General features: G+C 38.1%; 1 protein-coding gene across 3 annotated transcripts in view; it reads left to right on the forward strand.

The window, feature by feature from the left end:
- The window catches only part of CWC22 (CWC22 spliceosome associated protein homolog), a 203,227-nt gene extending 180,776 nt beyond the window's left edge, over nucleotides 1-22,451 (forward strand). For all 3 annotated transcript variants that reach the window (XM_058027620.1, XM_058027619.1, XM_058027621.1), the window contains exons 6-20: nucleotides 328-456; nucleotides 1,635-1,803; nucleotides 2,133-2,186; nucleotides 3,085-3,220; nucleotides 3,297-3,503; nucleotides 3,625-3,687; nucleotides 4,010-4,105; nucleotides 5,319-5,400; nucleotides 6,547-6,607; nucleotides 14,350-14,427; nucleotides 15,582-15,734; nucleotides 16,537-16,664; nucleotides 17,639-17,740; nucleotides 17,845-18,041; nucleotides 20,604-22,451. In XM_058027620.1, coding sequence (XP_057883603.1) covers nucleotides 328-456; nucleotides 1,635-1,803; nucleotides 2,133-2,186; nucleotides 3,085-3,220; nucleotides 3,297-3,503; nucleotides 3,625-3,687; nucleotides 4,010-4,105; nucleotides 5,319-5,400; nucleotides 6,547-6,607; nucleotides 14,350-14,427; nucleotides 15,582-15,734; nucleotides 16,537-16,664; nucleotides 17,639-17,740; nucleotides 17,845-18,041; nucleotides 20,604-22,198 — 3,250 coding nt within the window. In that variant the 3' untranslated portion in view covers nucleotides 22,199-22,451. The remainder of the gene's footprint in view (nucleotides 1-327; nucleotides 457-1,634; nucleotides 1,804-2,132; nucleotides 2,187-3,084; nucleotides 3,221-3,296; nucleotides 3,504-3,624; nucleotides 3,688-4,009; nucleotides 4,106-5,318; nucleotides 5,401-6,546; nucleotides 6,608-14,349; nucleotides 14,428-15,581; nucleotides 15,735-16,536; nucleotides 16,665-17,638; nucleotides 17,741-17,844; nucleotides 18,042-20,603) is intronic.
- Nucleotides 22,452-24,738: the final 2,287 nt, after the last annotated feature.

Consider the following 24,738-nt stretch of genomic DNA (forward strand, 5'->3'; position numbering starts at 1 on the left):
GAATAAACTGTACCTGCTTCTGCTGCAAAGTGGAAATTGTGAAGTAAAGCAGGATGCTGAATGTAGCTAGGATTTTTTTGGAACATCTTACAAAGCAACATACTGGGTTATACCATATCTTCAGAGAATTACACTTTGGTTTATCATGTTGGTTCAATGATTTTCTAGTGCTTGAATGTAGAATTGTAAACAACTCTTAACATTTATGCAGTGAATATTTTTAATTTATTTTAATGATTAAAGGAAAGTGTGAATATATGCTGTATATATAAATTTGCTCAGTGGCACTTCAAATTCATACATTATCAATTTGTGATACTCTAATAGCTTGGCATACCAGAGGATGAGTTGGGAAGCCTTGAAGAAGTCGATCAATGGTCTTGTCAACAAAGTGAACGTTTCTAATATAGAAAACATCATTCACGAGCTCCTTCAGGAGAATATTGTTCGGGGAAGGTAAGCCTTGGTATTTGAAAATAATTCTTTTGCTTTTGTGGAGCATGTACACTCTTCATGTGGACACTGCTGTGTGTGCTATTAGTAGTGTACGGGTGTTAGTCAGATCTTAGTGTTAACCTTAGGCCATATTGTCCTATTCAGAATATTCCCTTACTTGGGAAAAGGATTGTGTGCTTGGTGGAATAGAAGATGCAACAGATAGTGTATATTTCCTTTTCTTAAGGTTTTCCCTATGCATTTTACTTGAATTACTTGTAATTTATAGTTGTCACTGTCTATTTTTCTTGTAATGCTTCATTTTTTATTTTTTGGGGTGACAAATAATATTTTAGCCACTATTTAACAAAAAAAGTTTTACTGCAGTTAGCTGTTGGTGTTGTTTATTGATGCATTGTAAAGAAAAGACCATTATGCTGTTGTAGCTTGGTAGATCCAAAAATAATTTTTGTGCACTAGTATGAAATGAGTTCTATTCCACTTGTCAATGCCAAAGTAAGTAGGAATAAGGTCTCTATGCACTTTGTATTTCTTGCTCTGTAGGAGGTTTTTTTAGGATTTCAGTAGGCCACAGGGAAGGTAGATTTGGATATCAGTGTGTACTTTGAAGATTCCATATTTGGAGGTTTGTTTTGTTTTTATTCTCACCCACATGTAGTTGATTAATACAGCAAAAGTGAAATTCTGTGTGCTTCTAAGCATTACAGAAAGCAAAATTGAGAGGAGGGGAAGTAAGTGACAGATGCTTCTCAGACTTTCTGGATAATAAGTGTAGAAGAGACCATTTGAATAATAAAAGAACTATTGCCTCATGAAGCCTTTGTTTACATTCATTTAAGCTCTAAGTATTTTATAATCAGTCAAAGTTCAAATTAAAAAAGGGATAATTGCAGGATACAAGATGGCTTTCTGCATGCTTAGCATTTTTAAATCTATCTGTAATATGAACAATATTTAGTGAAAGATTAGGTAAGAGTTTAAGAACTTGTCAAAAAGATTTGTGCAACACATTTTGCAAAATTCCAATTGTGGCATGAAAAACCATGGTTTGAAAAACATCATCTGGTTTCTTCCACCTACTCCAACTGCACAACACTATTTCATGTGGTGAGTACTGAATAAAAACATTACATGCTTTATTACCAGGAAGATCTTTAAAACTTGCTTTTTTTTTCTAGGGGATTGCTGTCTAGATCCATTTTGCAAGCTCAGAGTGCCTCTCCAATTTTTACTCACGTTTATGCAGCTCTTGTGGCAATCATCAATTCCAAGTTTCCGAATATTGGTGAATTGATCCTCAAGAGGCTGATACTGAATTTTCGTAAAGGGTATCGCAGAAATGACAAGGTATGTAAAATGTGAAGGAGCAACATGCTGAAACGTGGAATTCTGCACTGTAACTGTGTCAAGTGTGTTCAAAGGAGCACAGCCAAGACGTGGGTCCAGACCAGTCAATGGGACATTTAGTAGTATTAGAGTATCATCAAACTGGATTGATACTGTGATAGTTGGGGTTTTTTTTTATTTGGGCAAGGGTGTTTAATTCTAATTTTTTATGTATCCTCAAATAGTTTAATAACTCTAATTCGTTTGTGAGATGCATTTATCTATAGTATGTCTGGGTTAGGAATTTATTCTTCTGTATGTTAAAATTTCCTGGTTTATTTCTTCTGCAGCAACTCTGTCTAACGTCTTCGAAATTTGTTGCACATTTGATGAATCAGAATGTGGTATGTTTCTTTGTTTCTACTCAATCCAAACCCTATATGGCTAATTTTTAGTTTAAGACAGCAGTACCCTAAGTGAAGGTTCTCTGTCTGTTTTGAAAGTTGCTGAACGCTTGAGTGTGGTCCCTGCTTTAAGTTGTTAAAATCTGTTTATAAAAGTTACTGGTAATTGCTTATGCAGTTGTCACTACTTATCATTGCACTTCTGCTCCAGAGCTTCCCAAGCTTTCATGTGTGTGTTTGGGCTAGTATTCAGGCATGTCTCTATGCAAAGCAAGGATTATTTGGGGCTCTGTCCCACAGATCTTAAACAGAATTTTCTTGCAACATGTGTGTTAGCAGAAGTAGACTCAGTTGCATCTAAAGCAAATTTATATCTAGCTCTGTTCCACTTGCTTATGTGTCAGAAATCAGGATGCTCTGATTTAAATCATGTCAGGAAGCAGTGTCTCAGGAATGTGTTGGGAATGTTCAGCATTTTGCTAAAGAGGAAATGAATCTGAGATGGGTGATTTGCTTATATGCCTGGTCCTGGAAGATCTTATTTAATTATAGATACAGTGCTCTTAGAACTGGGTTCTATAATGCAAGTGCTGGTTTGTTTCCTTCTTGGAAATGCATTCTGTTAATTTTTTAATGGCAAAATAGCTTGTACATTGCTAGCTTGTTCACTTCAATAGAACAGTCACATTCACTAGAAAATTGGTGGAAATAATGATGGTAAAACTGGATTTGAAATTTTGACTTCCTCTAAATCAGCTTTGCCCCACTACTGCTGCCGTGTGTGATTAAACTGCTGTGTTGTGGCATCCTCAAAGGCTGGACAGGTCTGTCCAGTAAATGACTGTGGTGATGGTGTAATATTTTGCATTCTAATTCTTTGCTGATACTTCTTCCACAGGCTCACGAGGTTTTATGTTTGGAAATGCTCACTTTACTGCTTGAAAGGCCTACTGATGACAGTATTGAAGTAGCAATTGGATTTATTAAAGAGAGCGGGCTCAAATTAACAGAAGTTTCTCCTAGAGGTATTAATGGTAAGTTAGCCAAAACCTGTCTTGGCACTGGTATTAGTAAATACCTTTCATGTTTACATTGCTCTCTTCTCCAAAGCAATCTTTGATCGCCTTCGACACATTCTGCACGAATCCAAAATCGATATGCGCGTTCAGTACATGATAGAAGTCATGTTTGCTGTACGCAAGGATGGCTTCAAGGATCATCCAATCATTCCAGAGGGATTAGATCTCGTGGAAGAGGAGGATCAGTTTACTCATATGTTGCCATTGGAAGATGACTACAACCCAGAGGATGTTCTTAGTAAGTTAGAAATGAAAGATAATTCCTTAACTGCATTCCCCAAGAAAATATATTCAAGATTAAATACTAATAGTTTTCTTCAATTCGTGTTTTAAATAAAGATTCGCTTTTTATTTTAAAGATGTTTTCAAGATGGATCCGAACTTTATGGAAAATGAAGAGAAATACAAAATGCTGAAGAAAGGTATGGATATTTGTGTGTGTGCACAACCATTACCTATGGCATTTGCTTATTCAGCTGTTGCTGCCAACATTTATTTAACTGTGGGTGATATTTCTGTTCTATACAACTCATTCAGTTCACAGACCTTTCCTTTGTGTTTGTGCTCTTCAGTGTTGTTTTTCCATCTGTGTTCCCATTGAGTTATGTTAGATCTGCTTTTTTGGCCTCTTCCACGTTCTGTACCTGAGACATCCTTTCACTCTTCAGGGGTGGGATCAGGGGGGTTTTTGTAATGAAAATACTGTGATCTGTGTTCCATTAATCTGGGATGCTGCTCTTTCAGAAATTCTTGATGAAGGTGACACTGAATCTGAAGGAAATCAAGAAGCTGGAAGTAGTGAAGAAGATGAAGACGACGATGAAGAGGAGGATGAGGATGGTAAGTGTATGACTGGCACCTTACAAGAAATTGATTGAATGTAGATAAACAAGAAAGAAGAGCTCAAATTCTTACATGTTTTGCAAAACCGAGATGCTCGAATGTTAAGCAGTGTTTTCCTCTTCAGTTATTCTCAGATCTAAGTGTATACTAGCAAACAGTATAAAAGTCTGAAAGGAAGCATTCAGCACACACAGACAAGGAAAAGCAGCTTTGCCACTTTATTGTTGACAGTATCAGTTTGAGATACCAATTATTTTCTTGACAGTATCCTTGGAGAAAAGCCTTGCAAATGTAAGACATGAAAAAGAGCAAAATGAAAACTCTTGCTTAAACTTTTCCATGCTCAATCATATTTTTAAGTAACTTTCAAAATTAGGATGGATTTTCTTACAACTGCATCTACATCCTCCATATCTCACTTTAGTGGAGACAAAACTTACTCATTTTCAAAGAATGTATTAAATCCCCAGGAAAATACATTGATGGATAAGCATAACTGAAATTTTTGTGCAGACTACATGAGTAATAGAAAAGCCAGTCAAGTATTGTTCCTGTACAAGACCAGGAATGGATTTCCTTACTTGTTTGGTGGGTGGAATATTTCACAGAATAGCAGAGCTCCCAGGCTCATGAAAAGTATGAACATTCCTGTAATTTTTCATTTTTTATGTTTTTACCGAACTTTAAAAGACTGAAGGAATAGTGAGTATTTTACAAATTGAAGTGTTCCCAGAGTAGTTTGGTTGAGAATGAATTTTTCTACACTTGCTCCAGGACTTTGCAGAATGCTGTAATGTGGATCCTGCAATTAACAGGAACTAAGAGTTACCTGTTAAAATGAGAAATGCTTCATAAAGCATTGTATGCCTAAGTTATGCAGGAAATGGATTACTAATAATATTGACAAGACATGTTAAACCTAGAGGTTGCAGTGACTAAGAAACATTAAATGTCTTTAAAAGAATTACCCTTTTAAAACTGTCTCTAAATATTTACATCTGTTACAGATGAAGAAAATACTGGGGTTTTTTTTCATATCTATAAAAATAAACATTAAAAAAATACATAAACCTGCAAACAGTCCTAAGTACTTCTAGAAAAATAGTGTGCTACAGACTCAGTAAATGGTAAATAGAGCTGTCCTAAATAATTACTACATGTGTCTTCCTTAATGGTTTGCTCTTTACAAACCCATGTTTTTCTCTTCCAGGTCAGAAAGTTACTGTCCATGACAAAACAGAAATTAACCTGGTCTCCTTCCGTCGTACAATTTATCTGGCTATTCAGTCAAGGTAAATATAAATTATATACCTAGGAGTGCACTTCTTTTGAAGTCAGTAAACTTTAATTCTTTCTTTAAAAATCCTGTCTTAATGTGCAATTTAAAAGAAAAAAAAGTAGGGAAGTGGTCTTTAGGGAGCCTGACCTGACTGTGTAAAGCAAACTGTTTTCCAAATTCTCATTCTAAGATGAATCTTGTTTATTTCAAAATGTTTGGGTAGTGGACTGGGACTATTGCTGTAATGAGAACTTTCTGAGTGAACAGAAGTCAGTGATCTTCAAATTTAACAACATCTTGGAAATTTATGAAAAAAATTTGAGACATGCTTAAAAATTCTGTAGTTTGTCTCCACTTCTGAGATGTAGTTCTTTTGCCATCTGCATTGTTTGGAAAATAAGTATACAGTTACCAACCCTGAAGTATAGTCTGCTTGTGGTAATCTTGAGAATGAACTCTGCTTGCAATTTGTGGCACAAATATTCCCAACCTGCTGATTGTAGCTTCTGTGTCACCAGGCTGAAAGATTGATACCTTGCAGCCCATAATACTCTGCAGGTCTGATGCTGCATGACAAGTGCAATAATGTAGTTGTGGTGTTGATCATTAGATATATGAATTAATTAATGCTGTCCTGAGGGTATCAAAGGCTCTCACATTTCTCAAAGTTACTGTTGAATACTTTCTTGTCATACTCAGACTTGTTCATCTGATATGTGGGGGCAGGATGTACCCAGTGGTAGCTAAAGGCTTTCAGAACAGGAGTGCACAGAGAATACTGTGGTATATATTGCTTTTGGAGCTGGTCTGAAGTGCTTACATTTCAGTGTGTTTCAAAATGTACAAAACAAGCTCCCACTTTTCTGTTTTGTTAAGTTTTGTAAGATGACGTGACAGTAATAATGACTTGGATCATCTGGTTTTCAGATTGCCTGCAAATGTAATCACTTTGGATTAATTTTCAAATAGAAATTCATGAAATACAAAATATTTATTAAAAAAACCACAACAGCAAAAAAGTTTTAGCAAATCAAACAGCTGACATACTTTACTTCAAAACAGTTGAGGATTTAGCACCAATTATGATTCTTAATATAGTTTTGGAATGTTTTTAGTATAGCGTATATTGCACAGATAATAAGTGCTTTTTTCTATTCAGCTTAGACTTTGAAGAATGTGCTCACAAACTGCTGAAGATGGACTTCCCTGAAAGTCAGACTGTAAGCCTTTACTCTTCCTCTTGTTGTTACTAACATTATAGAGATACAGTACTATGGTAGTATCTAAAAACCTTGCTCACATTCCACGACCTGGTTTGTATAGCAGTCAGATGAATGAAGGTCATTCCTTACAGCTGTTGTTCCTCAAAATTTTTTCCACAACCTTTAGAGCACATAGACTGACACACATTTCATAAGCAATTTGTCTTATGCATGTGCTCCTTTCTGTCAAGCAACACAAATGTTTGCTCATAGCCTTTTAAAAAGATCTGTTGTTTGAACTGGTGAAAGTTCTGTCCTATGACATGAATACAGCACCATGACAGGGTTCTGTCTCTGAAAGGACTCTGGGTTGGAGATAATATTTGCTGTAGACTTTATCAGTGGGGCTTGAAATTTAGCACAGTGCTATGAGTGTGTTGTTTTGGTGCTTTCACAGTAAGCATATTGAATTAAAGCAGTTTTGAGTGATTGCTTGGCTGTAATTTTGAAGATCATGAGACTGAAGCTGGTTTGTCCTCAGACTCTGTAAGATCCATGTAATTGCCGTGTTTTCAAGTAATGGAAACTGTTCTTCATCCAGTACTTTTGTTCAATATTGGTAGAATGTAAATACACATCTAATTTTCCAAGCAGCTTTTCAGACAGCTATAAGCTGTCATCATAGGAGTTACACTTGGGTGGGCTTTTTAACTTCTTGTGGCTTTAATTATTAGTTTTATTTGACTTAGTGTGTGTAATAAGTAACTTTAGTATAATACTAACTAGTAAGGGGAGATCTGGGCTACGCTTAGGTATTCTTTGAGAACTTGTTTACCTATAATTTTTTTCAATTCCTACACTGTTGCTTGTTTCTAAGCAATTTACATGGAAGTAAACTAAGAACTGAGATTGTGATTTTTTTAAATCTGGTTCTCTAATTCTGTGCATGAAATGCAATATTAAGCATGCATAAGATGATAATTCTCAGTGAAGTATACATAACCTGAAAAACTCTAAAGAGAAAACAAATCCTGTTGCCCAGCAAATCAATTCAGCTATAAAGAATAAAGCAAGCAATTAGAAAATATGTACTAGACCATACAACAGAGTTATAATGCATAACACTACTTGCTTATAGCGAGAACTACTTAATCCTTAGGATTTAATACCATGGCAGTCTCTGTCAGCTCCTAACTTCTGTGAGCAAAAGCTGATCAGAAGAAATAAGGGAAGGAAAAAGAAAAACTCAACCATTAGTATGAACTTACAATTCAGTACTAGTTGTAGGAATTACTGCAATTCAAGATTGAAAACTGTTGTAAAACTGCATCCTCTTATCACATGAGGCTTCTACTTTGTACTGATTACTTCTTTTCCTTAAGAGTCCTAAATACTCTTCACCTCATTTAATCAAAGATATGAGAGCTTTGACTTGCTCGTTGTATAGAATTAAGCTCCTTTATGGGAACAAAAATCTTAAAAAAAAGGAAGTCACTTCCTGATCATTGTGAGAGCAGAAAGAATAAGTAGATGTAGGCAGTAAAGTTATTCAGGGGTTTCTAGGACTTGAGTCTGTACATGTGGATTAAAAGAACTGAACACATTCAGCAGGAAATTTGTTTAAAATTAGCTGCCAACTTTTAAGATAGAAAGATCACCTTTTATTCATTCAAGCTACTGTCTTCAGACTGAAGCCTTTATTGAATTAATTCCCTCTGCCTTCATTAAAAAACAAGCTATTATTGAGTTTGCAGATGACACCAAGTTGGGCAGAAGTGTTGATCTGCAGGAGAGCAGGAAGGCAGAGGGATCTGGACAGGCCGGGTCACTGGGCTGAGGCCATTGGTGTGATGTTCCATGAGGCAAAATGCTGAGTCCTGCCCTTGAGTCACAGCAGCCCCAGGAAGAGTGGCTGGAAAACTGCCCAGCAGCAGGAACGAACCTGGAGGTGCTGGTTGGCAGCAGATGAGCACGATCCAGCAGTGCTCAGGTGACCAAGAAGGCCAGTGGCATCCTGGCCTGGATCAGGAATAGTGTGGCCAGCAGGACAGGGGCAGTGTCTATCCCTCTGTACTCAGGACTGAGGCCACACCTGGAGTGCTGTGTGGGGCTGAGGGAGCTGGGCTTGTTCAGTCTGGAGAAGAGGTGGCTCAAAGGGGACCTTATCACTCTGCGAGTACCCAAAAGGAGGATGTAGCCAGTGGGGGTTGGTCCTTTCTCAGAGATAACAAGTGACAGCACCAGAGGAAATGACCTCATGTTGCACCAGGTGAGGTTTAAATTAAATACTAGAAACAGTTTATTGACTGAAAGGGTGATCAGTTGTTGAAACAGGTTGCCCAGGGAAGTGGTGGAATGAGCATCCCTGGAAGTGTTCAAAAGATATGTGAGTATGGTTTAGTGATGAACACCGTGGCATTGGGTTTATGGTTGGACTTGATCTTATTATTTTAGCCATAAAGCACTTCTTTCTTTTTTGGTCTATTTTACTGAAAACTCCAGCAATCTGTACTGCAGGATGTTGCGTCTTACTTCTTCACACTTTCTGATTCAAACCTTTAAACTGTCTTGAAACTGTCTTGAGAAATTCCTGGAATGTTTGCAGGGCTCTTGGGTGAACCTGCAAACTTTATTTATGCTCATTCTCTGTTCCAACTCCTACTACAAATGGCAGTCTTCATGAGAAGCAGGAGCTAGAGCATTTAGCTAAAATATTCCTTAAAAATCACGTACAACTTAAGATTTTCATTGCAAAATTTTTATTTAAATCGAGTCTGATTTTACAGTAATGTTTTGCTTTTCTTCTGAAAGACTTCACTTAATAAAGCAATATGTATTGAATTTTGTCATAAAGACTGTTTCCGCAAGCTTTGAGTAGTAAATTTTCAATTAAATACAATCAAAAAACTAATCAGAATATCTGAAACCTAAAGACAGATGCAAACAACAGGTTTGAGACTAATACAGTCTTAATGACCATCTTTCTGGGTAACTCTTCCAGAAATCTTCCTGTGTAGAAACTCTTGGTTTAGGATTTATCAGGGTTGAGTTCAGAAATACATTAGCAGTTTTTACCAGTGGTTGAAGTATCAGATCATCGTGTCACATTAACTGCTGTGCAACACTTGTTGTTTGTCTGTTTAATACCAGTAATGGATCTATCACACAGCTCTGACTCACAGAAAGAGGATTAAGGTTCAGATGGATAATCTGTGGACTGGAACAACATAATACTGCTTTTTGGCATTGCAGTTTAGGACCAGCTGCTGAGAAGGGATGTCAGCAGTCCTGTGCATTTTTTTTTTTTTTGAGGGAAAACATTTAAAGTGTTACTTCACTTCTAAGTAAATTTCCTGGGAGTGGGTTTGCTTTTATTCATGTTATTTAGACCCAGCTGAAGCCTGCAGATCAAAAATGAAATAGCTTTGCTGTCCGTACTACAGTCTGTGCAAAGCTGTTCTAAACAAGCCTTGCAATTGCTTCTTTAGGCATATGTTCAGTCTTGGCAGAGCTCACTGTTTTACTTTTTTAAAAAATACTCTTATTATCTCTGTTAAAGCTGTGTTAATCCCATGTATTACCAAAGAAGAAAATTTAAATAAATTAAAACTGTAGTTAGAGGAGTGTGGTACTACCAGTTCTTCTGGCTTCTGAACTATGGGGAAAAGCAATCAAACAAGCCTGGCCTAAATGCAGACAACTAAAAAACATTAAACCGACCATACATTGTTCCTGCTCTTTGAAAATGTGCCTAAAATGGGTCGGCTTTTAGGCTTTTCTTCTTTTTTGGTTTGTGATAAGAATTAAGCTTGTATACAGAAATGTTGCTAAATTAAATTAGAGCCTCTTCTAACACTGTGCATATTCCAAATAAAGGTAATGCGTCACCAGATTTTATTTTTTTTTTACTTGAAATGAGAAAAATTCTTGCAGGCACAGCCTTCTTGAAGGAATTATGCATGCATCTGACACATCTCCATTTTTACGGGGTGCTGTCACTTGCTCAAAGCAGTCCTAGTTGGTGGTGTGGGAGTGTCAGTGTCTCGTGTTATTTATGCCTTGAGTCTTGAAGATAACACAAGTACTTATGTTGGCCCAACTATTTTCATTTTCAGTGAAAATATAGTTCAGGAAGCTGATGTAGAGCAGGATGGTCTAAGGCTGATAATTACGCTTTGGTCAAATTGATGATTTCTTAGATACATTAATTTCTTTAATTGGAGGGCATTGCAGCTGGTAGGTTTAGCAACTGCACCATGATTAGTTCACAGCCTTGCTGCTGGCTGTAAAAGAAAATCATCCTCAAGCAGCTTTCCTGTCTTTTGAAGTAGGAGGTTTTTGTGGGCCTGAGGTGCAGAATCATTCTAAATTTCCATGATTTGTCAAGTTAAAAAAAAAGTGCATCACATGCATATACCATGTTGTGGTATTTGTTGATGTCTACAAAGTGAAGGTACGGAATCCATACAGAATTAGGCTGTTGTGTAAGTGATAGGCAGGCATTAGCTAGAATTCTGCCTGGATTTTGGTCTTCCATGGATGTGTGTATGCATGTAACTTAAGGAGATGGAATTGCTCAGTGAAATCACTTAAAGTGAAGTTTTGCATGTGCAGCCTTCAGGTAGAAGGAAAGAGATACTGTGGGACTTCAATGTATTATTTCTTTTCTGTGTGTGTTTGTGTGTTGCAGACTAGTAGTAGTATGATTTAAAATATATCTATCCTTATATCCAGCTAATGATTCCAGTGTAAAATATTGTCTGATTTACACAAGATTTGCGATAACCATCTTCAGCTTTAAGCATATGTTGCTCTAAACAGAAAAGGAATTGAGCAAAAAAAGGGACAAAAGTTGAGGAAGGCCATTAGCTGAGCACAGGATAGACCTGGAGACTTTGTAGTAGCTGCTAAAAGCACTGCACAGGAGGCTGCCTGCTGCTGAAACACCTTCCGTGGCTTTGTCAGCTTTGGCTCTAAGTGGTAACTTGACAAATTCAGAAGAGAAAGCAGAGATGCTGGGAAAAGTAGGCTGTGTGATGATTGCACCCATTAAAATATGCAGCAGTAAGGAAAGCTTTAAGGTAGTTAGTGGGAGTAAAATAGGCATCAGTGAATTAAAAGAGAAAAAAGTGTGGCATCTTTAAAAGAAGTGAAGATACATGAAATGCAAGGCACTCGTTTCACATAATTCCAATTTCACATTGATTTAAATGAACCTGAGGCCTCTACTAGGTTTGCTCCTGGCAAACCAATTCCTTTAGTTCCATGAAGAAACTTCTAGAAATTAAGTTTTGACTTTGAGAATGTTATATTTTAAGAATAGCTTACAGGGTGGTGGGGATGTCTCATGATGGCTTCAGCTTGTGTATGCAATGGATGGAACAGAGCTGTGGGCTGGCAGGGGAAGGGAGGTGGAAATGGCATCACTTCCAGCCAAGTAGGACCGAAGTGACCTCCACATGGAGGCAGCCTGAAGGGGCAGCTCTGAAACTGCAATCCTGGCTGAATGCAAATCTTAGAGAAATTGCAAAAGATGGTGAGAAGGGGCGGGGGGGAAGTACTAGCTGTGAAAAGGAACCCGTGATCAGAAGGGGCTAAGTTACTTTAGCTCTTCTGCCTGCCATGAACACAGCCTTTGTGTGAAGCTGAGAGAAGATAGATGGGGCAGGGTGTGGTTGTGTTTTAAAATTGTAAAACTGGGAGAAAAAAACCAAAACAAGTCTGATTTTTCTTCTTTTCCTTTAGCATCTTTTAATGTATGATAGTTTGCATGTTAGGTTGAGTCACGGTTCATCAGAACTGCTATTCTGTTTGGGTAAGAGCAGATAGAGACTGCTTAGGCAGAACTGTGAGAAATGCACTGCATTTAGTAGGACCTTTCTCCTTATCTTCTGTCTTAGCAGTTTTGGGAAGTGCTATTGTTCCCTATACAATAATAAATTCAAGATCTTCACAAAAGATGATTCACCATCTGTATGAGATGTCAGATATTTGGAAGTGTTTTACTTCATGATTGGGTAGCTATATAGGCTTTCTTAACTAAGCTGAGTAGTTACTCATTGAGCATTGTATGAAAACAGTTAAACAACACAGTATAAAAATTGCCTGTAAAATTGGGCAACAAATTTTTTGTGGTCTTTAAAACAAGTGATGGGGTAAACAGGTTCTTCATGCCATAAACATCATTGGGAGTCCACATATTATTTCACTAACTTTAGAAGCTTTAAATTAAGTTAGATTTGCCATTTGAGCTTGTTGCATCTCTCAAAAAGTAATTAAATAATTGTAAAGTTTGTTAATTTTAAATCTGGAAGACAGTTACTCTAGACCTAACCTCAAATTGTTTGGATAACACCAGCAAGAATGACTTTATGGGCAAACCTATTTTCGTGCGTATGGTTATTCAAGATACCCTCCTAGAAATCATTGTAATATTTAATTAAAATGTTAAAATATTTAATTACTGTAAACCACAGGGGGATACCAAGGCTATAATTGCATTTAAGATGAGGAAGAAAAGTAATTTGTTTTTCAAGTCTTCCTGACATTATTAACAGTGGCATCAGCACTTTACCCTTTTTATTGTTAAAAACTGATTAACTGCAGCATTACTGTATAATGGGATAATATAAAAAGTTAATATGCATTTTAATACATCACATTAACACTGTTTGACAGTGTTAACAGGAATGCCTTTAAACACATCTGTAAGTTTATTTGATACATTACTGCCTGGTTATTTGGAGGAGTGGTTTCTTTTCTTGTTCAGCTTGGTTGGCTTTTTATTTGTTTTGAGCTTTTATGATGGGCAGAAATGTTTCTTCTGAATACTTGCTTGGAAGAATGACACAAGTGGGAGAACATGAAATCCAGTATGAAATCATCTAGTAGGTTTTATAGGAATGTTACTATTAGTTTAAAGAGAAATTAAACTAATAATGAAAGATACATGACTGACAGCCAGAAACCTATTTGGAAGTGTCAAAAATTGGATTGCACTATGGAATTGGTCTTAGGAGAAAACAGTAATAAAAAAGTGAATGGGCAAAAACTGCAGGGCTATTTTAAGGATTGTGTAACTTCATGGCTTTTAATTTGTATAAAAACATTTGCTCACTTGCCTTAATTAATGTTGCCCAATGTACCCTAAACCAATTCACAGCTGCATTGCAAGCTGTATCTCAGGCAGAAGGTCAGGGGAATAAGTTTGGAATATTTCTGATTTTGGAAATAACTGCTAAGAAATGCACATTGTGTTTCCAAATGATTTGTCTGTAAGCCATTTTAACACTTAGAAGTTGTAAAGAATTTTTATTTTCTGTAAATGCAGGGATTGGTACTATTTCACACAAACAAAAAGGAACCCTAAAAAAATTATCACAAAAAGAAGCAACTAACAAACAAAAACAAAACCATGAAAAACACCCTCAAAACATTAACTTTTTTTCTTGTAACTCCTTTTCTCATTGTGCTAAAGTCTCTTTGTAAATGAATTCTGATTTTTTTTTGTTAGACTTGTATTGTGTTAACACATAAATCTTAGTGTAGGCAGAAGAGGAAATTTGAAAGGCAAAAGTTCATATTCATGTCCAGCAGAAATTCAGAAAACTACTGGTGTTGCCCATGAAGTTTGATGTAAATACTCATTTCAAAGCTCACATGCATGTAAAGCTCCCTTCAGTTGCTTGGTATGTACTGATGGGGGTTTTTGCTGCTACAGTGAATTTACCTGGAGAAATATTCTTTTTTTCATAACCCAGAAAGAACTCTGCAATATGATACTTGACTGCTGTGCTCAGCAAAGAACATATGAGAAATTCTTTGGGTTACTGGCAGGGGTGAGTTCTGTTTCAGATTTTATACTTTATGATAGAAAATTTCATTGTTTTACTCTGTTTTTTGTGTGTCAAACTTAAGTTTTAATGGATAAATAAAACTAATAGTCATTTTATCATTCTGAAAATGCTTATGTTAGTTGATTGTTTTAGTGGATTGAATTAGCACTTTGATTGTAAAAAGCATAGTAAATGCAGAATGAGAGAATTCACTTTCCCTTTATATTGTTCCTTATTTTGCCTCCCTTTTTTCTCATTATGGTAGAACAATAAATCAGTGGCAAAGAAATGGTAAAAAGACATAATAGTATTATAAGTTACCAGAAAATACCCTTTCTACAGTGCTGAAGAGTTATCTTGGAGACTTTTGTCATTTGCCACCTTGTTCAAAGCTGCTTAGTAGGTTTAATTCAGAGCACAAGATTGAGTACTTACTGTCCTGGGCTTGGGGGTGTTTTGTTTGCTCTTCAATAAACAGCTAACTCTCTGGTTTTGTGTAACTAACTGCTAATTTAGCTGCAGTTATTTCTTACTTAAGGCTTCTCTACTGATAATATTGACATGTCTGAAGAGTTAAGATGAAATACTTGTCTTCTCAAGGGAGCAGGCTGTGCTGAAAGGGAATGTTTCTTCTCATTTTTTTCATCCATTATTCCAGGAAATCCTTTTGCTGACAGTCAGTTACAAAGCAGTAACCATATGAATCGGCATGTTCAGATGAATGTATATGTTGATTTCTATATTCTCTGAAATGTTTATGTCCAAAATGTCTTACTTCTGCTTCCTGCTGCCTCTCTAAATTGAAATAGTTCTTTAGTGAAAACAGTTCTTTAGTTGAAATAGTTCTTTAGTCCTGAAAAAACATGGGGTTGTATCAGGTGAAAATACTTGATGTACAGAAGTCAAGCAAAATGCTGGATAATTTGCTGTAGTTCAGAATTGATAATTACTGCTTTGCAATGCAAATGAGTTTCTTGTCCTGACAAACTGCTCAAAGCTATAAAATAGATCCATTTGAGTATTTGCCCTTCCTCCAAGGGTTATTTAAAAAAGAAGTCTTGCAGTAAATATTGACACATTAGGTCACTTAGTTGTAGGTTATTTGCACGTTTAGTGTTTTTTTAAGTGGTTGTTTAAGTGGTACCATGTTGTCTCAGCGTTTCTGCATGCTCAAGAAAGAATACATGGAGTCCTTTGAAGCCATTTTCAAGGAGCAGTACGATACCATTCATCGGCTGGAAACCAACAAACTGAGGAACGTGGCCAAGATGTTTGCTCATCTCCTGTACACTGATTCAATTCCCTGGAGTGTAAGTTAAAACAAAAAGCCATTGTCCTTGAGCTCCAGTACTCCACAGTGACATATAGTACATGAATTCTAGTTTTATTCTACAGTTTGTAATGACTTGTGGCAAACTGGATGAACCTAAGTTATTAGGCACTGTTGAAGAATTCTGGTTTGTGCAATCTCCTTTTTCTCCCTCTCCCCTATCATCCTCTCTCCCCATTTTTTAGTTGTTGATTTAAGCTAGTATTTTAGGGAGTTCAGGTGGAATTGGTTGATTAAAAAGTACTTCTTTTGGAAAAGAGTTTTGAGCTTCTAAATTTTGATAATTTAGAAGTTGTATTGAATTATAAGACCATTAAAATACTGTCATTTTATGGTTTAAATACCTAATAAATAAATGCAGTCTCACATTCTGAGATACCTTCTTGTATAGAAAGGTAACTTGTCATATTGTTTTGTTTTTGTTTCATAGCCTAGTCTACCTGTCATTCTTCAAGCACACATAAGTCAGTCCAAATATTTTACCTCTTCTGTATTCAAGTCCCAAATCTCTTAACTTGCCAGAAGTTCACGCATCTGATTTTGTCTTTTAGATTTTTCCTAAATAAAAAAAAATCTGAAAAGAATTACTAACATAAATATGATCAGCAGCTGCTCCCATGTGGTAGAAAAGAATTTTTGAGAAAGACAGTCTTGACTAGAATTTATGAACCTTGGGGAAAAAATGAGTTTTTATTAGTTATTTCAGGAGGACAAAAGTTTCTAGGATAAGAAAAAAATGTATGTTTAAACATAAGGGTTAATGTTTTTCTGAATATTTTCAGGTCCTTGAATGTATAATACTGAGTGAAGAAACTACCACATCCTCCAGTAGAATTTTTGTCAAAATATTCTTTCAGGAACTCAGTGAATATATGGGACTTCCAAATTTAAATGCGAGATTAAAAGATGTGTAAGTTGAAATTTCATTTTCAAAACTGTAAATTTAATTAGGTTCTTTATCTGAAAACGTTCAGCTAAGAACTCTGTGTTCAGGTTCAAGTGAGACTGCCCTTCTGTAGCTGCAGTACTTCAAGAATAAGTTCATGTGTAGATTTAGTCACTGCAAGGAGTCACTTTTGAAGCTGAGTTCTTTGCTGTCATTTTGGGTTCAAGAACGTGCATGACTCTTTGCAGGATGTATCTGTTCCCCCTCCACCCCCAGTGACACTCAGCTACCGTAACAATTTCCAAGTGTGAGTTTATTTTTATATATTGTCAGCTGTATAGCTGCATAATAAACGTTACTGGGCCTTCTCTTTCTGACAAAACTTAGGAAAAAACACACAACTATTAGTAACAGTTTCCCTAGGATTACTTACTAATCCCTAAATGTAGTATACATGACAGGCTTTTAAATCTGTGTGAGATTTAATGTGTTATATTCTGACAATGTTACTTGCAGTTGCTTGAGCTATTTTCTCTAAGTTGGGATTTCTTCTGTGTATGATGAAGAATGTGGTAGATGCTTTAGTTCATGTAAACTGAAATTTGAAACTATCCCTAAGGCCTTATATGAGGGGATTTCAGCATGGATCCCTAATCTTTGACCTTCTTGGTCAGCACCTGTTATCCTTTGCTCTCCCAGGCTGCTGCTGTTCCACAAGTCACTTCAGGGCTTCACAAAGTTGAGGTTTCTGTTGTCATTATCTGTCAGTATGTATGCAACTCAGCTCTCCTGTATGTTGTCATAAAAGAGCAAGTTTTGAAATAGCATTTCATTAGATGCATAATAGATAGGTACAAACAATGAAAGTGTTGAAAAGTGCGTGAAGAGAAAACTTTTGCTTTCTTGTGAAGATTCATACAGTTTTTTTTTCAGTTTCTTCATGTCAGTGGGAGTGCTGAGCTGGCATGTTGTTTAATATAGATGTTTGTTTTCATCAGGACACTGCAGCCTTTCTTTGAGGGATTGTTGCCTCGGGATAACCCAAGGAACACTCGCTTTGCCATCAATTTCTTCACTTCCATTGGCCTTGGAGGACTAACGTGAGAAACACTTTTCTCATTTGATATTTACTTTCTTCATCTTCCTTCTCCCCATGAACAAAAAAATAAAATTGAAGAACAATTTTTTTTTTTTTGCTAATTAGGGATGAATTACGGGAACATCTTAAAAATGCACCAAAGTTGATCATGACACAGAAGCAAAATGTTGAGTCGTCAGATTCCTCCTCATCTTCTGACACAGACTCTTCCTCAGATTCTGATTCTGACAGCAGCAGTAGTAGCTCAGAGTCTTCGAGCAGCAGTGACTCCTCATCCAGCAGTGACAGCAGCAGTGACTCAGGTATTTAAACACCAGCAGTACAACTGTTTGCTTTTCTTTTATTTCTTTCTCAGATATGTTTATTACTCTTTCTGTGTATAGTTCTTTTGAGGAAAATCTCGCTATAGACAGTGGTCATTTCTCTGTTTTAAAAACTAATTTTTTTTAAATTTAAGCTTTAAAATATTAAATATTTCTCAAGGAAATTTATTTTTAAATTTGTACTCAGAAAAACTGAGTTCCATTTTTAGAGACTTAAGTATCTGAGAAACGTTGGTTTGCAGATTAATTTTTTTACGCAATTGATATCTGTTGCACTCTACTATGACTTCAGTTTATTGGAAGATTGAGGGATTAGTCATTCTCAATTATTTTGTCTGTTTACTGGTGAACCGTAGAGACTCATGTCTACTGATGTCTTTTTTTCTTGGCTTAATTGAGTGAGCTTGATACTCCTTGTGTCTTTCCCTGGAAATAAGTGCTTCCTTCTAGAAATCATTTCTTCAGTTCTACAAATGTGTTTAAATATTGTGCTCCATCTGAGTCCCTATTTCGAATTCCTCTGCTTCAGAAAAAGATTGTGTGGCTATATAGTGAAATTTCTTGTCTGTAGAGGAATTTCCAAGGAAGAATTAGCTTTCTCTTATAATTTGTTTTGTATTTTTATGCATTATAATTAGCATTTAGTGTCTTATACTGTTGTACTGATGTAGAAACTTCCATTAGACATGAACTGTCATAAACATTGCTTAATCTTTAAAGTAGTTGCTATTATGAGTTAGTGTGTGCAGTCTCCCCCAGTATATATAGCAGGAGCAGATGATAGCACAGCATGACTTCCTGTTGCACAGAAGTTTGCTGATTCGAAGTTAATTTGATTTATTACATGCCTTTGAAATAAAAATGATGAATAAAATAAAAGCAGTGTGAACTGCTCCTACTTTGGAAATGCAGTTCTGTTCTCCACCACAGTCTCCTGTCCAAGGTGGAGCTGTGTGTCATGGCTAACAGCATCAGTGACGACAGCACGAGAGGAGGGCACGGCAAACAGGGTCACAGGAGGCACTGGTTCAGCACAGAGCCAGATGGTCCTGCAGGGACAGCTGCAGCTCTGCTGAGCTGCTTGATAGGAACCAGAGGGGTCAATCCTTAGTGACAAACCAAGTCTGCAGTCTGCGAGTAGAAACAGGGTTTTTTCAAAGTTTAGGACCTTCTCTTGCTACTTGCCTTTTTTCCATTGAGGAATACATTCATTAAAATTCACATCTTGATACCTTTGCAACCTACTTTCACTTTTCAGTTTCTTGTGTACCTTAATATAGTGGTACACAAACACTAATTGGAAAAACAAGTGGTACAAAACACTAATTGGAGATAACAGTAAGCTTTAATGGTTAACTGAGTTGAGGTTCCATTACTGGTTATACCTCTAAAGTCTTCCTGTGTTTGTAGCTTTTTAAATCTATAAAATTACTTGGAGGAGTTGAGGTATTTTTCAGAGGAATATGTGGCAGTATTTCAGTGTTGATCGGTGTATGAAAGAAAAATAGAAAACCTGCTGATCAAAAATTGAGCTAAGTTAGAGATTACTGTCATACTGCCTATTAATGCTTGGAACTTCATCAACTTGCTCAGCTCAGCACTGCCCTGGGGAGATAGTTCTAAAACAGGTCCAGCAGAGGATAAAATACATCTGCCATCAAAGCAGCTGGGTTTTTTCTGTCTGCTTTCTCAGGTCTTTTCCTGCATGCTGGTGGATGTAAAATAGTATGGAAAACACTGCTTAAAGAACATTATGGATTAAGATGTATCTGAATTGATCCATCCGTGCATTTTAACAGAATGTCATCAAGCCTTAGTTCAGACACGAGCCTAGACAATTCAGATAATGCATGTACTAATAAATCGGCTCAGGGCTGTGATATTTTCAAAAGGTGATAAGAAGCAGCTGGTGTGATTCTATAGTTCAGGCACTAAGGCGAATGGATGGTTATTGTAAATGGCTGTTAGTGCCAAATACTGTCAAGTGGGATCTAAAGGTCCCTGATAAAGAGCAAACAGGAAGGTAAGACCTGTTCACTGAGATGAGACTACTGTGTATTTAGAAATACAGAAGTTAGTTTTAGTCTTGTTGACAAAGCTGTCACTATTTCCTTTAAAAAATGAGCCTGAAGGCCATTGTTACAGTGCTGCAATACCATTATCTCACGCCATTTCATCCTACCTCTTTTTCCTCATGGGGTAGTGTTGGAGATTTTACTTCATCTGCTGTTTTTCATCTTCCTAGAAAAAAAGATTATTTGTGAGAGTGCTTTGGTGTATGACTTCACCGGCCTATGCCTGGTCCTTGGGTACAAGTCAGCAAGAGGGTGATGACGGGTAGAGGTTTTAAAAGGGCAGGCATCATGTGCAGATAGCAAGGGGATTAAAATCAGGAGTTCATTATTTTGGACCCTTTGTCCAGATACATGTGCAGAAATGTTTTCTGGCAAAAAACACTCTTTAGAACTCTTTCTGTAGTTTAATAAATTTAATATACTAAATTAAAATGCAACTTAGTTCCATAATTTGTTATAATTTCAGATGTTTCTAAAGCCAAAAGGAAGAGAACGCAAAAGAAAAATAGAGAATCTGATAAAGTTTCCAGGAAAAAACAAGAAAGGAGAAGGAAATCGTTTGAAAAGAAAATTGGAAGCAGGCAGCAAGAGGAAAGAAGTGATACTGAGAGCAAATCAGAAAGAAACCACCAACATTTAAGAGAATCACATAGGAGGGATGATGTTTCAAAGTACCACCACAGAAACGAATCCAACGGCAGAGACGGTTACCACAGCGGAAAGGATAGGAACCATGAAAGAAGTAAGGATCCAGAAAATAAACACAGTAATTCCAAACTGAAGAAAGCAGAAAGAAGAACTTCTCTGTCTGATGATGAAAATTACAGACGTAGGAATAAAGACGATGGACATCGTAGTAGTAGGAAAAGAGAGCGATCCAAGTCCCGCGAGAGGGAGCGCGGCCGCTGCAGCCCCCGGGAGCAGGAGCAGGAGGTGCGTTCCAGGAACGGCTCGGAGAGGCAGCGGGACAGGCACAGCCGGTACCCCGAGCAGCACAGGGAGTCCCGCAGGAGCCACGACAGGCGCAGGGAGAGCCCTCCTCACCGCTCCCCGCACCGCAGGGAGAGGGAGGGCTCCCCACACCGCAGGGAGAGGGAGGGCTCCCCACACCGCAGGGATAGCCCTCCACAGCGCTCCCCACACCGCAGGGAGAGCCCTCCTCACCGCTCCCCTCACCGCAGGGAGAGGGAGGGCTCCCCACACCGCAGAGATAGCCCTCCACAGCGCTCCCCACACCACAGGGAGAGCCCTCCTCACCGCAGGGAGAGCCCTCCTCACCGCAGGGTGAGGGAGGGCTCCCCACACCGCAGGGAGAGCCCTCCTCACCGCTCCCCTCACCGCAGGGAGAGAGAGGGCTCCGCGCACCGCAGGGAGAGCCCTCCACAGCGCTCCCCACACCGCAGGGAGGGCTCCCCACACCACTCCCCATACCGCAGAGAGAGCCCCCCTCACCGCTCCCCGCACCACAGGGAGAGGGACAGCTCCCCTTACCGCAGGGACAGCACCCCTCACTGCTCCCCACACCACAGGGAGGACAGCTCCCCTCGCCGCAGGGAGAGCCCCCCTCACCGCTCCCCGCACCACAGGGAGAAGGACAGCTCCCCTCGCCACAGGGAGAGCCCCCCTCACCGCTCCCCTCGCCGCAGGGAGAAGGACGGCTCCCCTCGCCGCTCCCCACACCGCAGGGACAGGGACAGCTCCCCTCACCGCTCCCCTCGCCGCAGGGAGAAGGACAGCTCCCCTCGCCACAGAGAGGGCTCCCCTCACCGCTCCCCGCGCCGCTCGCCACACTGCAGGGACAGGGACAGCTCCCCTCGCCGTAGGGACAGCTCCCCTCACCGCTCCCCTCGCCGCAGGGAGGGCTCCCCTCACCGCTCCCCACACCGCAGGGAGAGGGACAGCTCCCCTCACCGCTCCCCTCGCCGCAGGGAGAAGGACAGCTCCCCTCGCCGCAGGGAGAGCTCCCCTCACCGCTCCCCTCGCCGCAGGGACAGCTCCCCTCACCGCTCCCCTCACCGCTCCCCTCACCGCAGGGAGGGCTCCCCGCACCGGCGGAAATGAACCCAGCTCCCTTGGCGATCAAGGTGCGTTTCCAAGCTGGTAGAACTGTATTTTAAAATCTATTCCTGATGTTTCTTTGAAAAGAAGATTTTGTACAAAGTGATAGTTTGCATTTGTAAATTTTACCAGACTTTTTTCAAATTTTCAGTAACACTTTTTTTATAACTGTATCATTGAATCTTTCTGTTATGTTCTTTGTTTGGAAAGACAAAGCTCTTTTATTTTGTGAATAAAACAGTAAGATACCAGCAAATTGGGTATTTTGTCACTTAGTTTCAAATATTCCTAATTGTAACTTCACAATCTAAAAACCTGTTGGTTTTTAACTCCCCTTGTAAATTGAAATCCAGATGCTGAGGCTGGGGTGATAATGTAAGAATTTCAGACAACAATGTGAATGTTACGTGAGAAAGCGATAAAATTTTTCAAACAGGCACTCCATATCTGCATGTTCTTTCAACCTTGCAAGCATGAGAGCCTTTGACCAGAATCTTCAGGAAATACTCAGTTGATTTTTTTCTTCAAGACTTAAAATTTGAAAACACAATGTTGCTGTTTTAAATGTCACATGTGAAAGTGTGTCAGCTTGTTCTGTGACTTTTCACAATGTTTTTTAATATTGTGACATCCTGAGCTAGTTTCACTTGTGATCTTTTTGGAAAAAGGGTTGGTATGGTTTTTATTTTTTCAGTTTGACTTTGATTTCCAAGTCTTAGTCTTCAACTCTGTCCCTACAGCTGGAACATTTAAGGAACCTCTTTTCCAGTGTATAAAAAACAAGAAAGCAAAACAGGAGATGTTTCTAATCTTTTTAGGTGTTCAGAAAAAACAACCCTCAGTTTACTGCACCACTTTATGATATAAAAATGTTCTGTCTGGGGCCATGGGGTACAACTCTGTCTTGATTTCATGAGAAATGAATCAAAATCATCTGAGTAAGACTAATTCTCAATAGTAAGTTACAGAAAAATTTGCAGATTTTTTCAATCTTCAGGATTGAAATAGGAAATAGTGTGGGGGCATAGTCAAGAAGAAAGAGGTGGTAGTTGCAAATTATGCAGTTATTGTTGCTGTATGACGTTTTTATTTGTGAAATGAACACAATTGCTGGACAAAAGAGAACTTTCACATTCCATATGTAAATCATATTTCCTGTATAAAGCATAAGAAATACATTTGAGCTGTTTTATAACAGAAAATAGAACTATTCCTAAGGAAATAGATCAGTTTTGCCTAAATCTTGTCACAGCATTTTTCTAAGAAAAATGTGTAATTTTTTTCTGTATCTTACAGAATTTATTTCTGCAACCTTACATGTAAAAAAATGTTTTCAGTCAAAAACATTTTCATAGAAAATAAATCTATATTGCAGAAAAAAAAATTATTTCTATCTTATTAAGGCACACAGCTAAAAATACTTTGGTGGCATCATGTGTTACAAGTTTAAACTGTTGGCTTTTTGCCCAATGCACATCTCATTTTCAATATGATGTGTGCATTTTGGCAGTGTGTTAAATCCACAAAAACTTAATTTAAAAGAATATTTTCTAAAGAGAATTCTGCTAATTCTTATGCTTCTTTAATAGCTCTGTATGCACATTATTGAAAAGAATCTATACTCCGTAATGGTTTAATTGCACAAGCTTACTTAATATATCTACAGTAATACTTCCCTTAATGTGTTATGGGTTTAATAGCCTATATTTTATTAACCCATAGCATTTGAGATATCTTGATCTAGTTAAAAAGTTTGTTAATGACATCTTTAATAAACAGAAATAAATTAAAACAATACATGTGAAAACATGTAACATTTATTCTGCAGCATCCTATGCCAGCAGTCCAGCATTTTACTATAGAGTATCTGTAAAAGTATGATTCTTTTGTAGCCTCTGCCTGATCACTTGAATATGCTACTTTGTGATGTGTTTTCCTTGCCAGCTTGTGTAATTTTATAGACCTAATCCTGAATATTTGCCATTTTTCTTTTCTAGAAGTTAAAATTCACCTGCAGGCTCACCTTTATGCCAGTCTGCTCTATAGGCTTGTCCTCTTGCCCTTTATTTTGCTGTATATTTTACAAGGGAAAGAAGTCAAAATACTCTGTAGTATTCAAAATGAGGGTATTCCAGGAGATGCACAGTGCCACAGGAGTTTTTGGGGTGGTCAGTTCTCAGTTGCTGAAGAGCTGAGTGACCCTGGGTGGTCTGGGCTTCCTTTCCTCAGCACTAACAGCTGATTGCAGACCCTGCACTGTAAAGGAGTGACTTGTGCCTCTTGTCTGTAATTAATACTGGAGCTCTAGGCCGTGATTGGAACAGCAGTTTTGACTGAAAACTTCAAGAAGTGGAGGTCCTGTGATTTTCTTCACTGTTTTGCTCAGTTCTTAATTCTTGGTATTTAAAACCAAGGTTGAAACGCTTTGGCCTTGATTTGGGGGTGAGTGGAAGAGGAATCTTGCAGACTTGACTGTGCATCAGAGATTTGTGGGAAGGAATTTTTAATGACCTGCTCTGATACTGCATGCTTAAATTTTAGCT

Source organism: Melospiza georgiana, chromosome 7 (assembly GCF_028018845.1).
Source record: "Melospiza georgiana isolate bMelGeo1 chromosome 7, bMelGeo1.pri, whole genome shotgun sequence".
Lineage (NCBI taxonomy): Eukaryota > Metazoa > Chordata > Aves > Passeriformes > Passerellidae > Melospiza > Melospiza georgiana.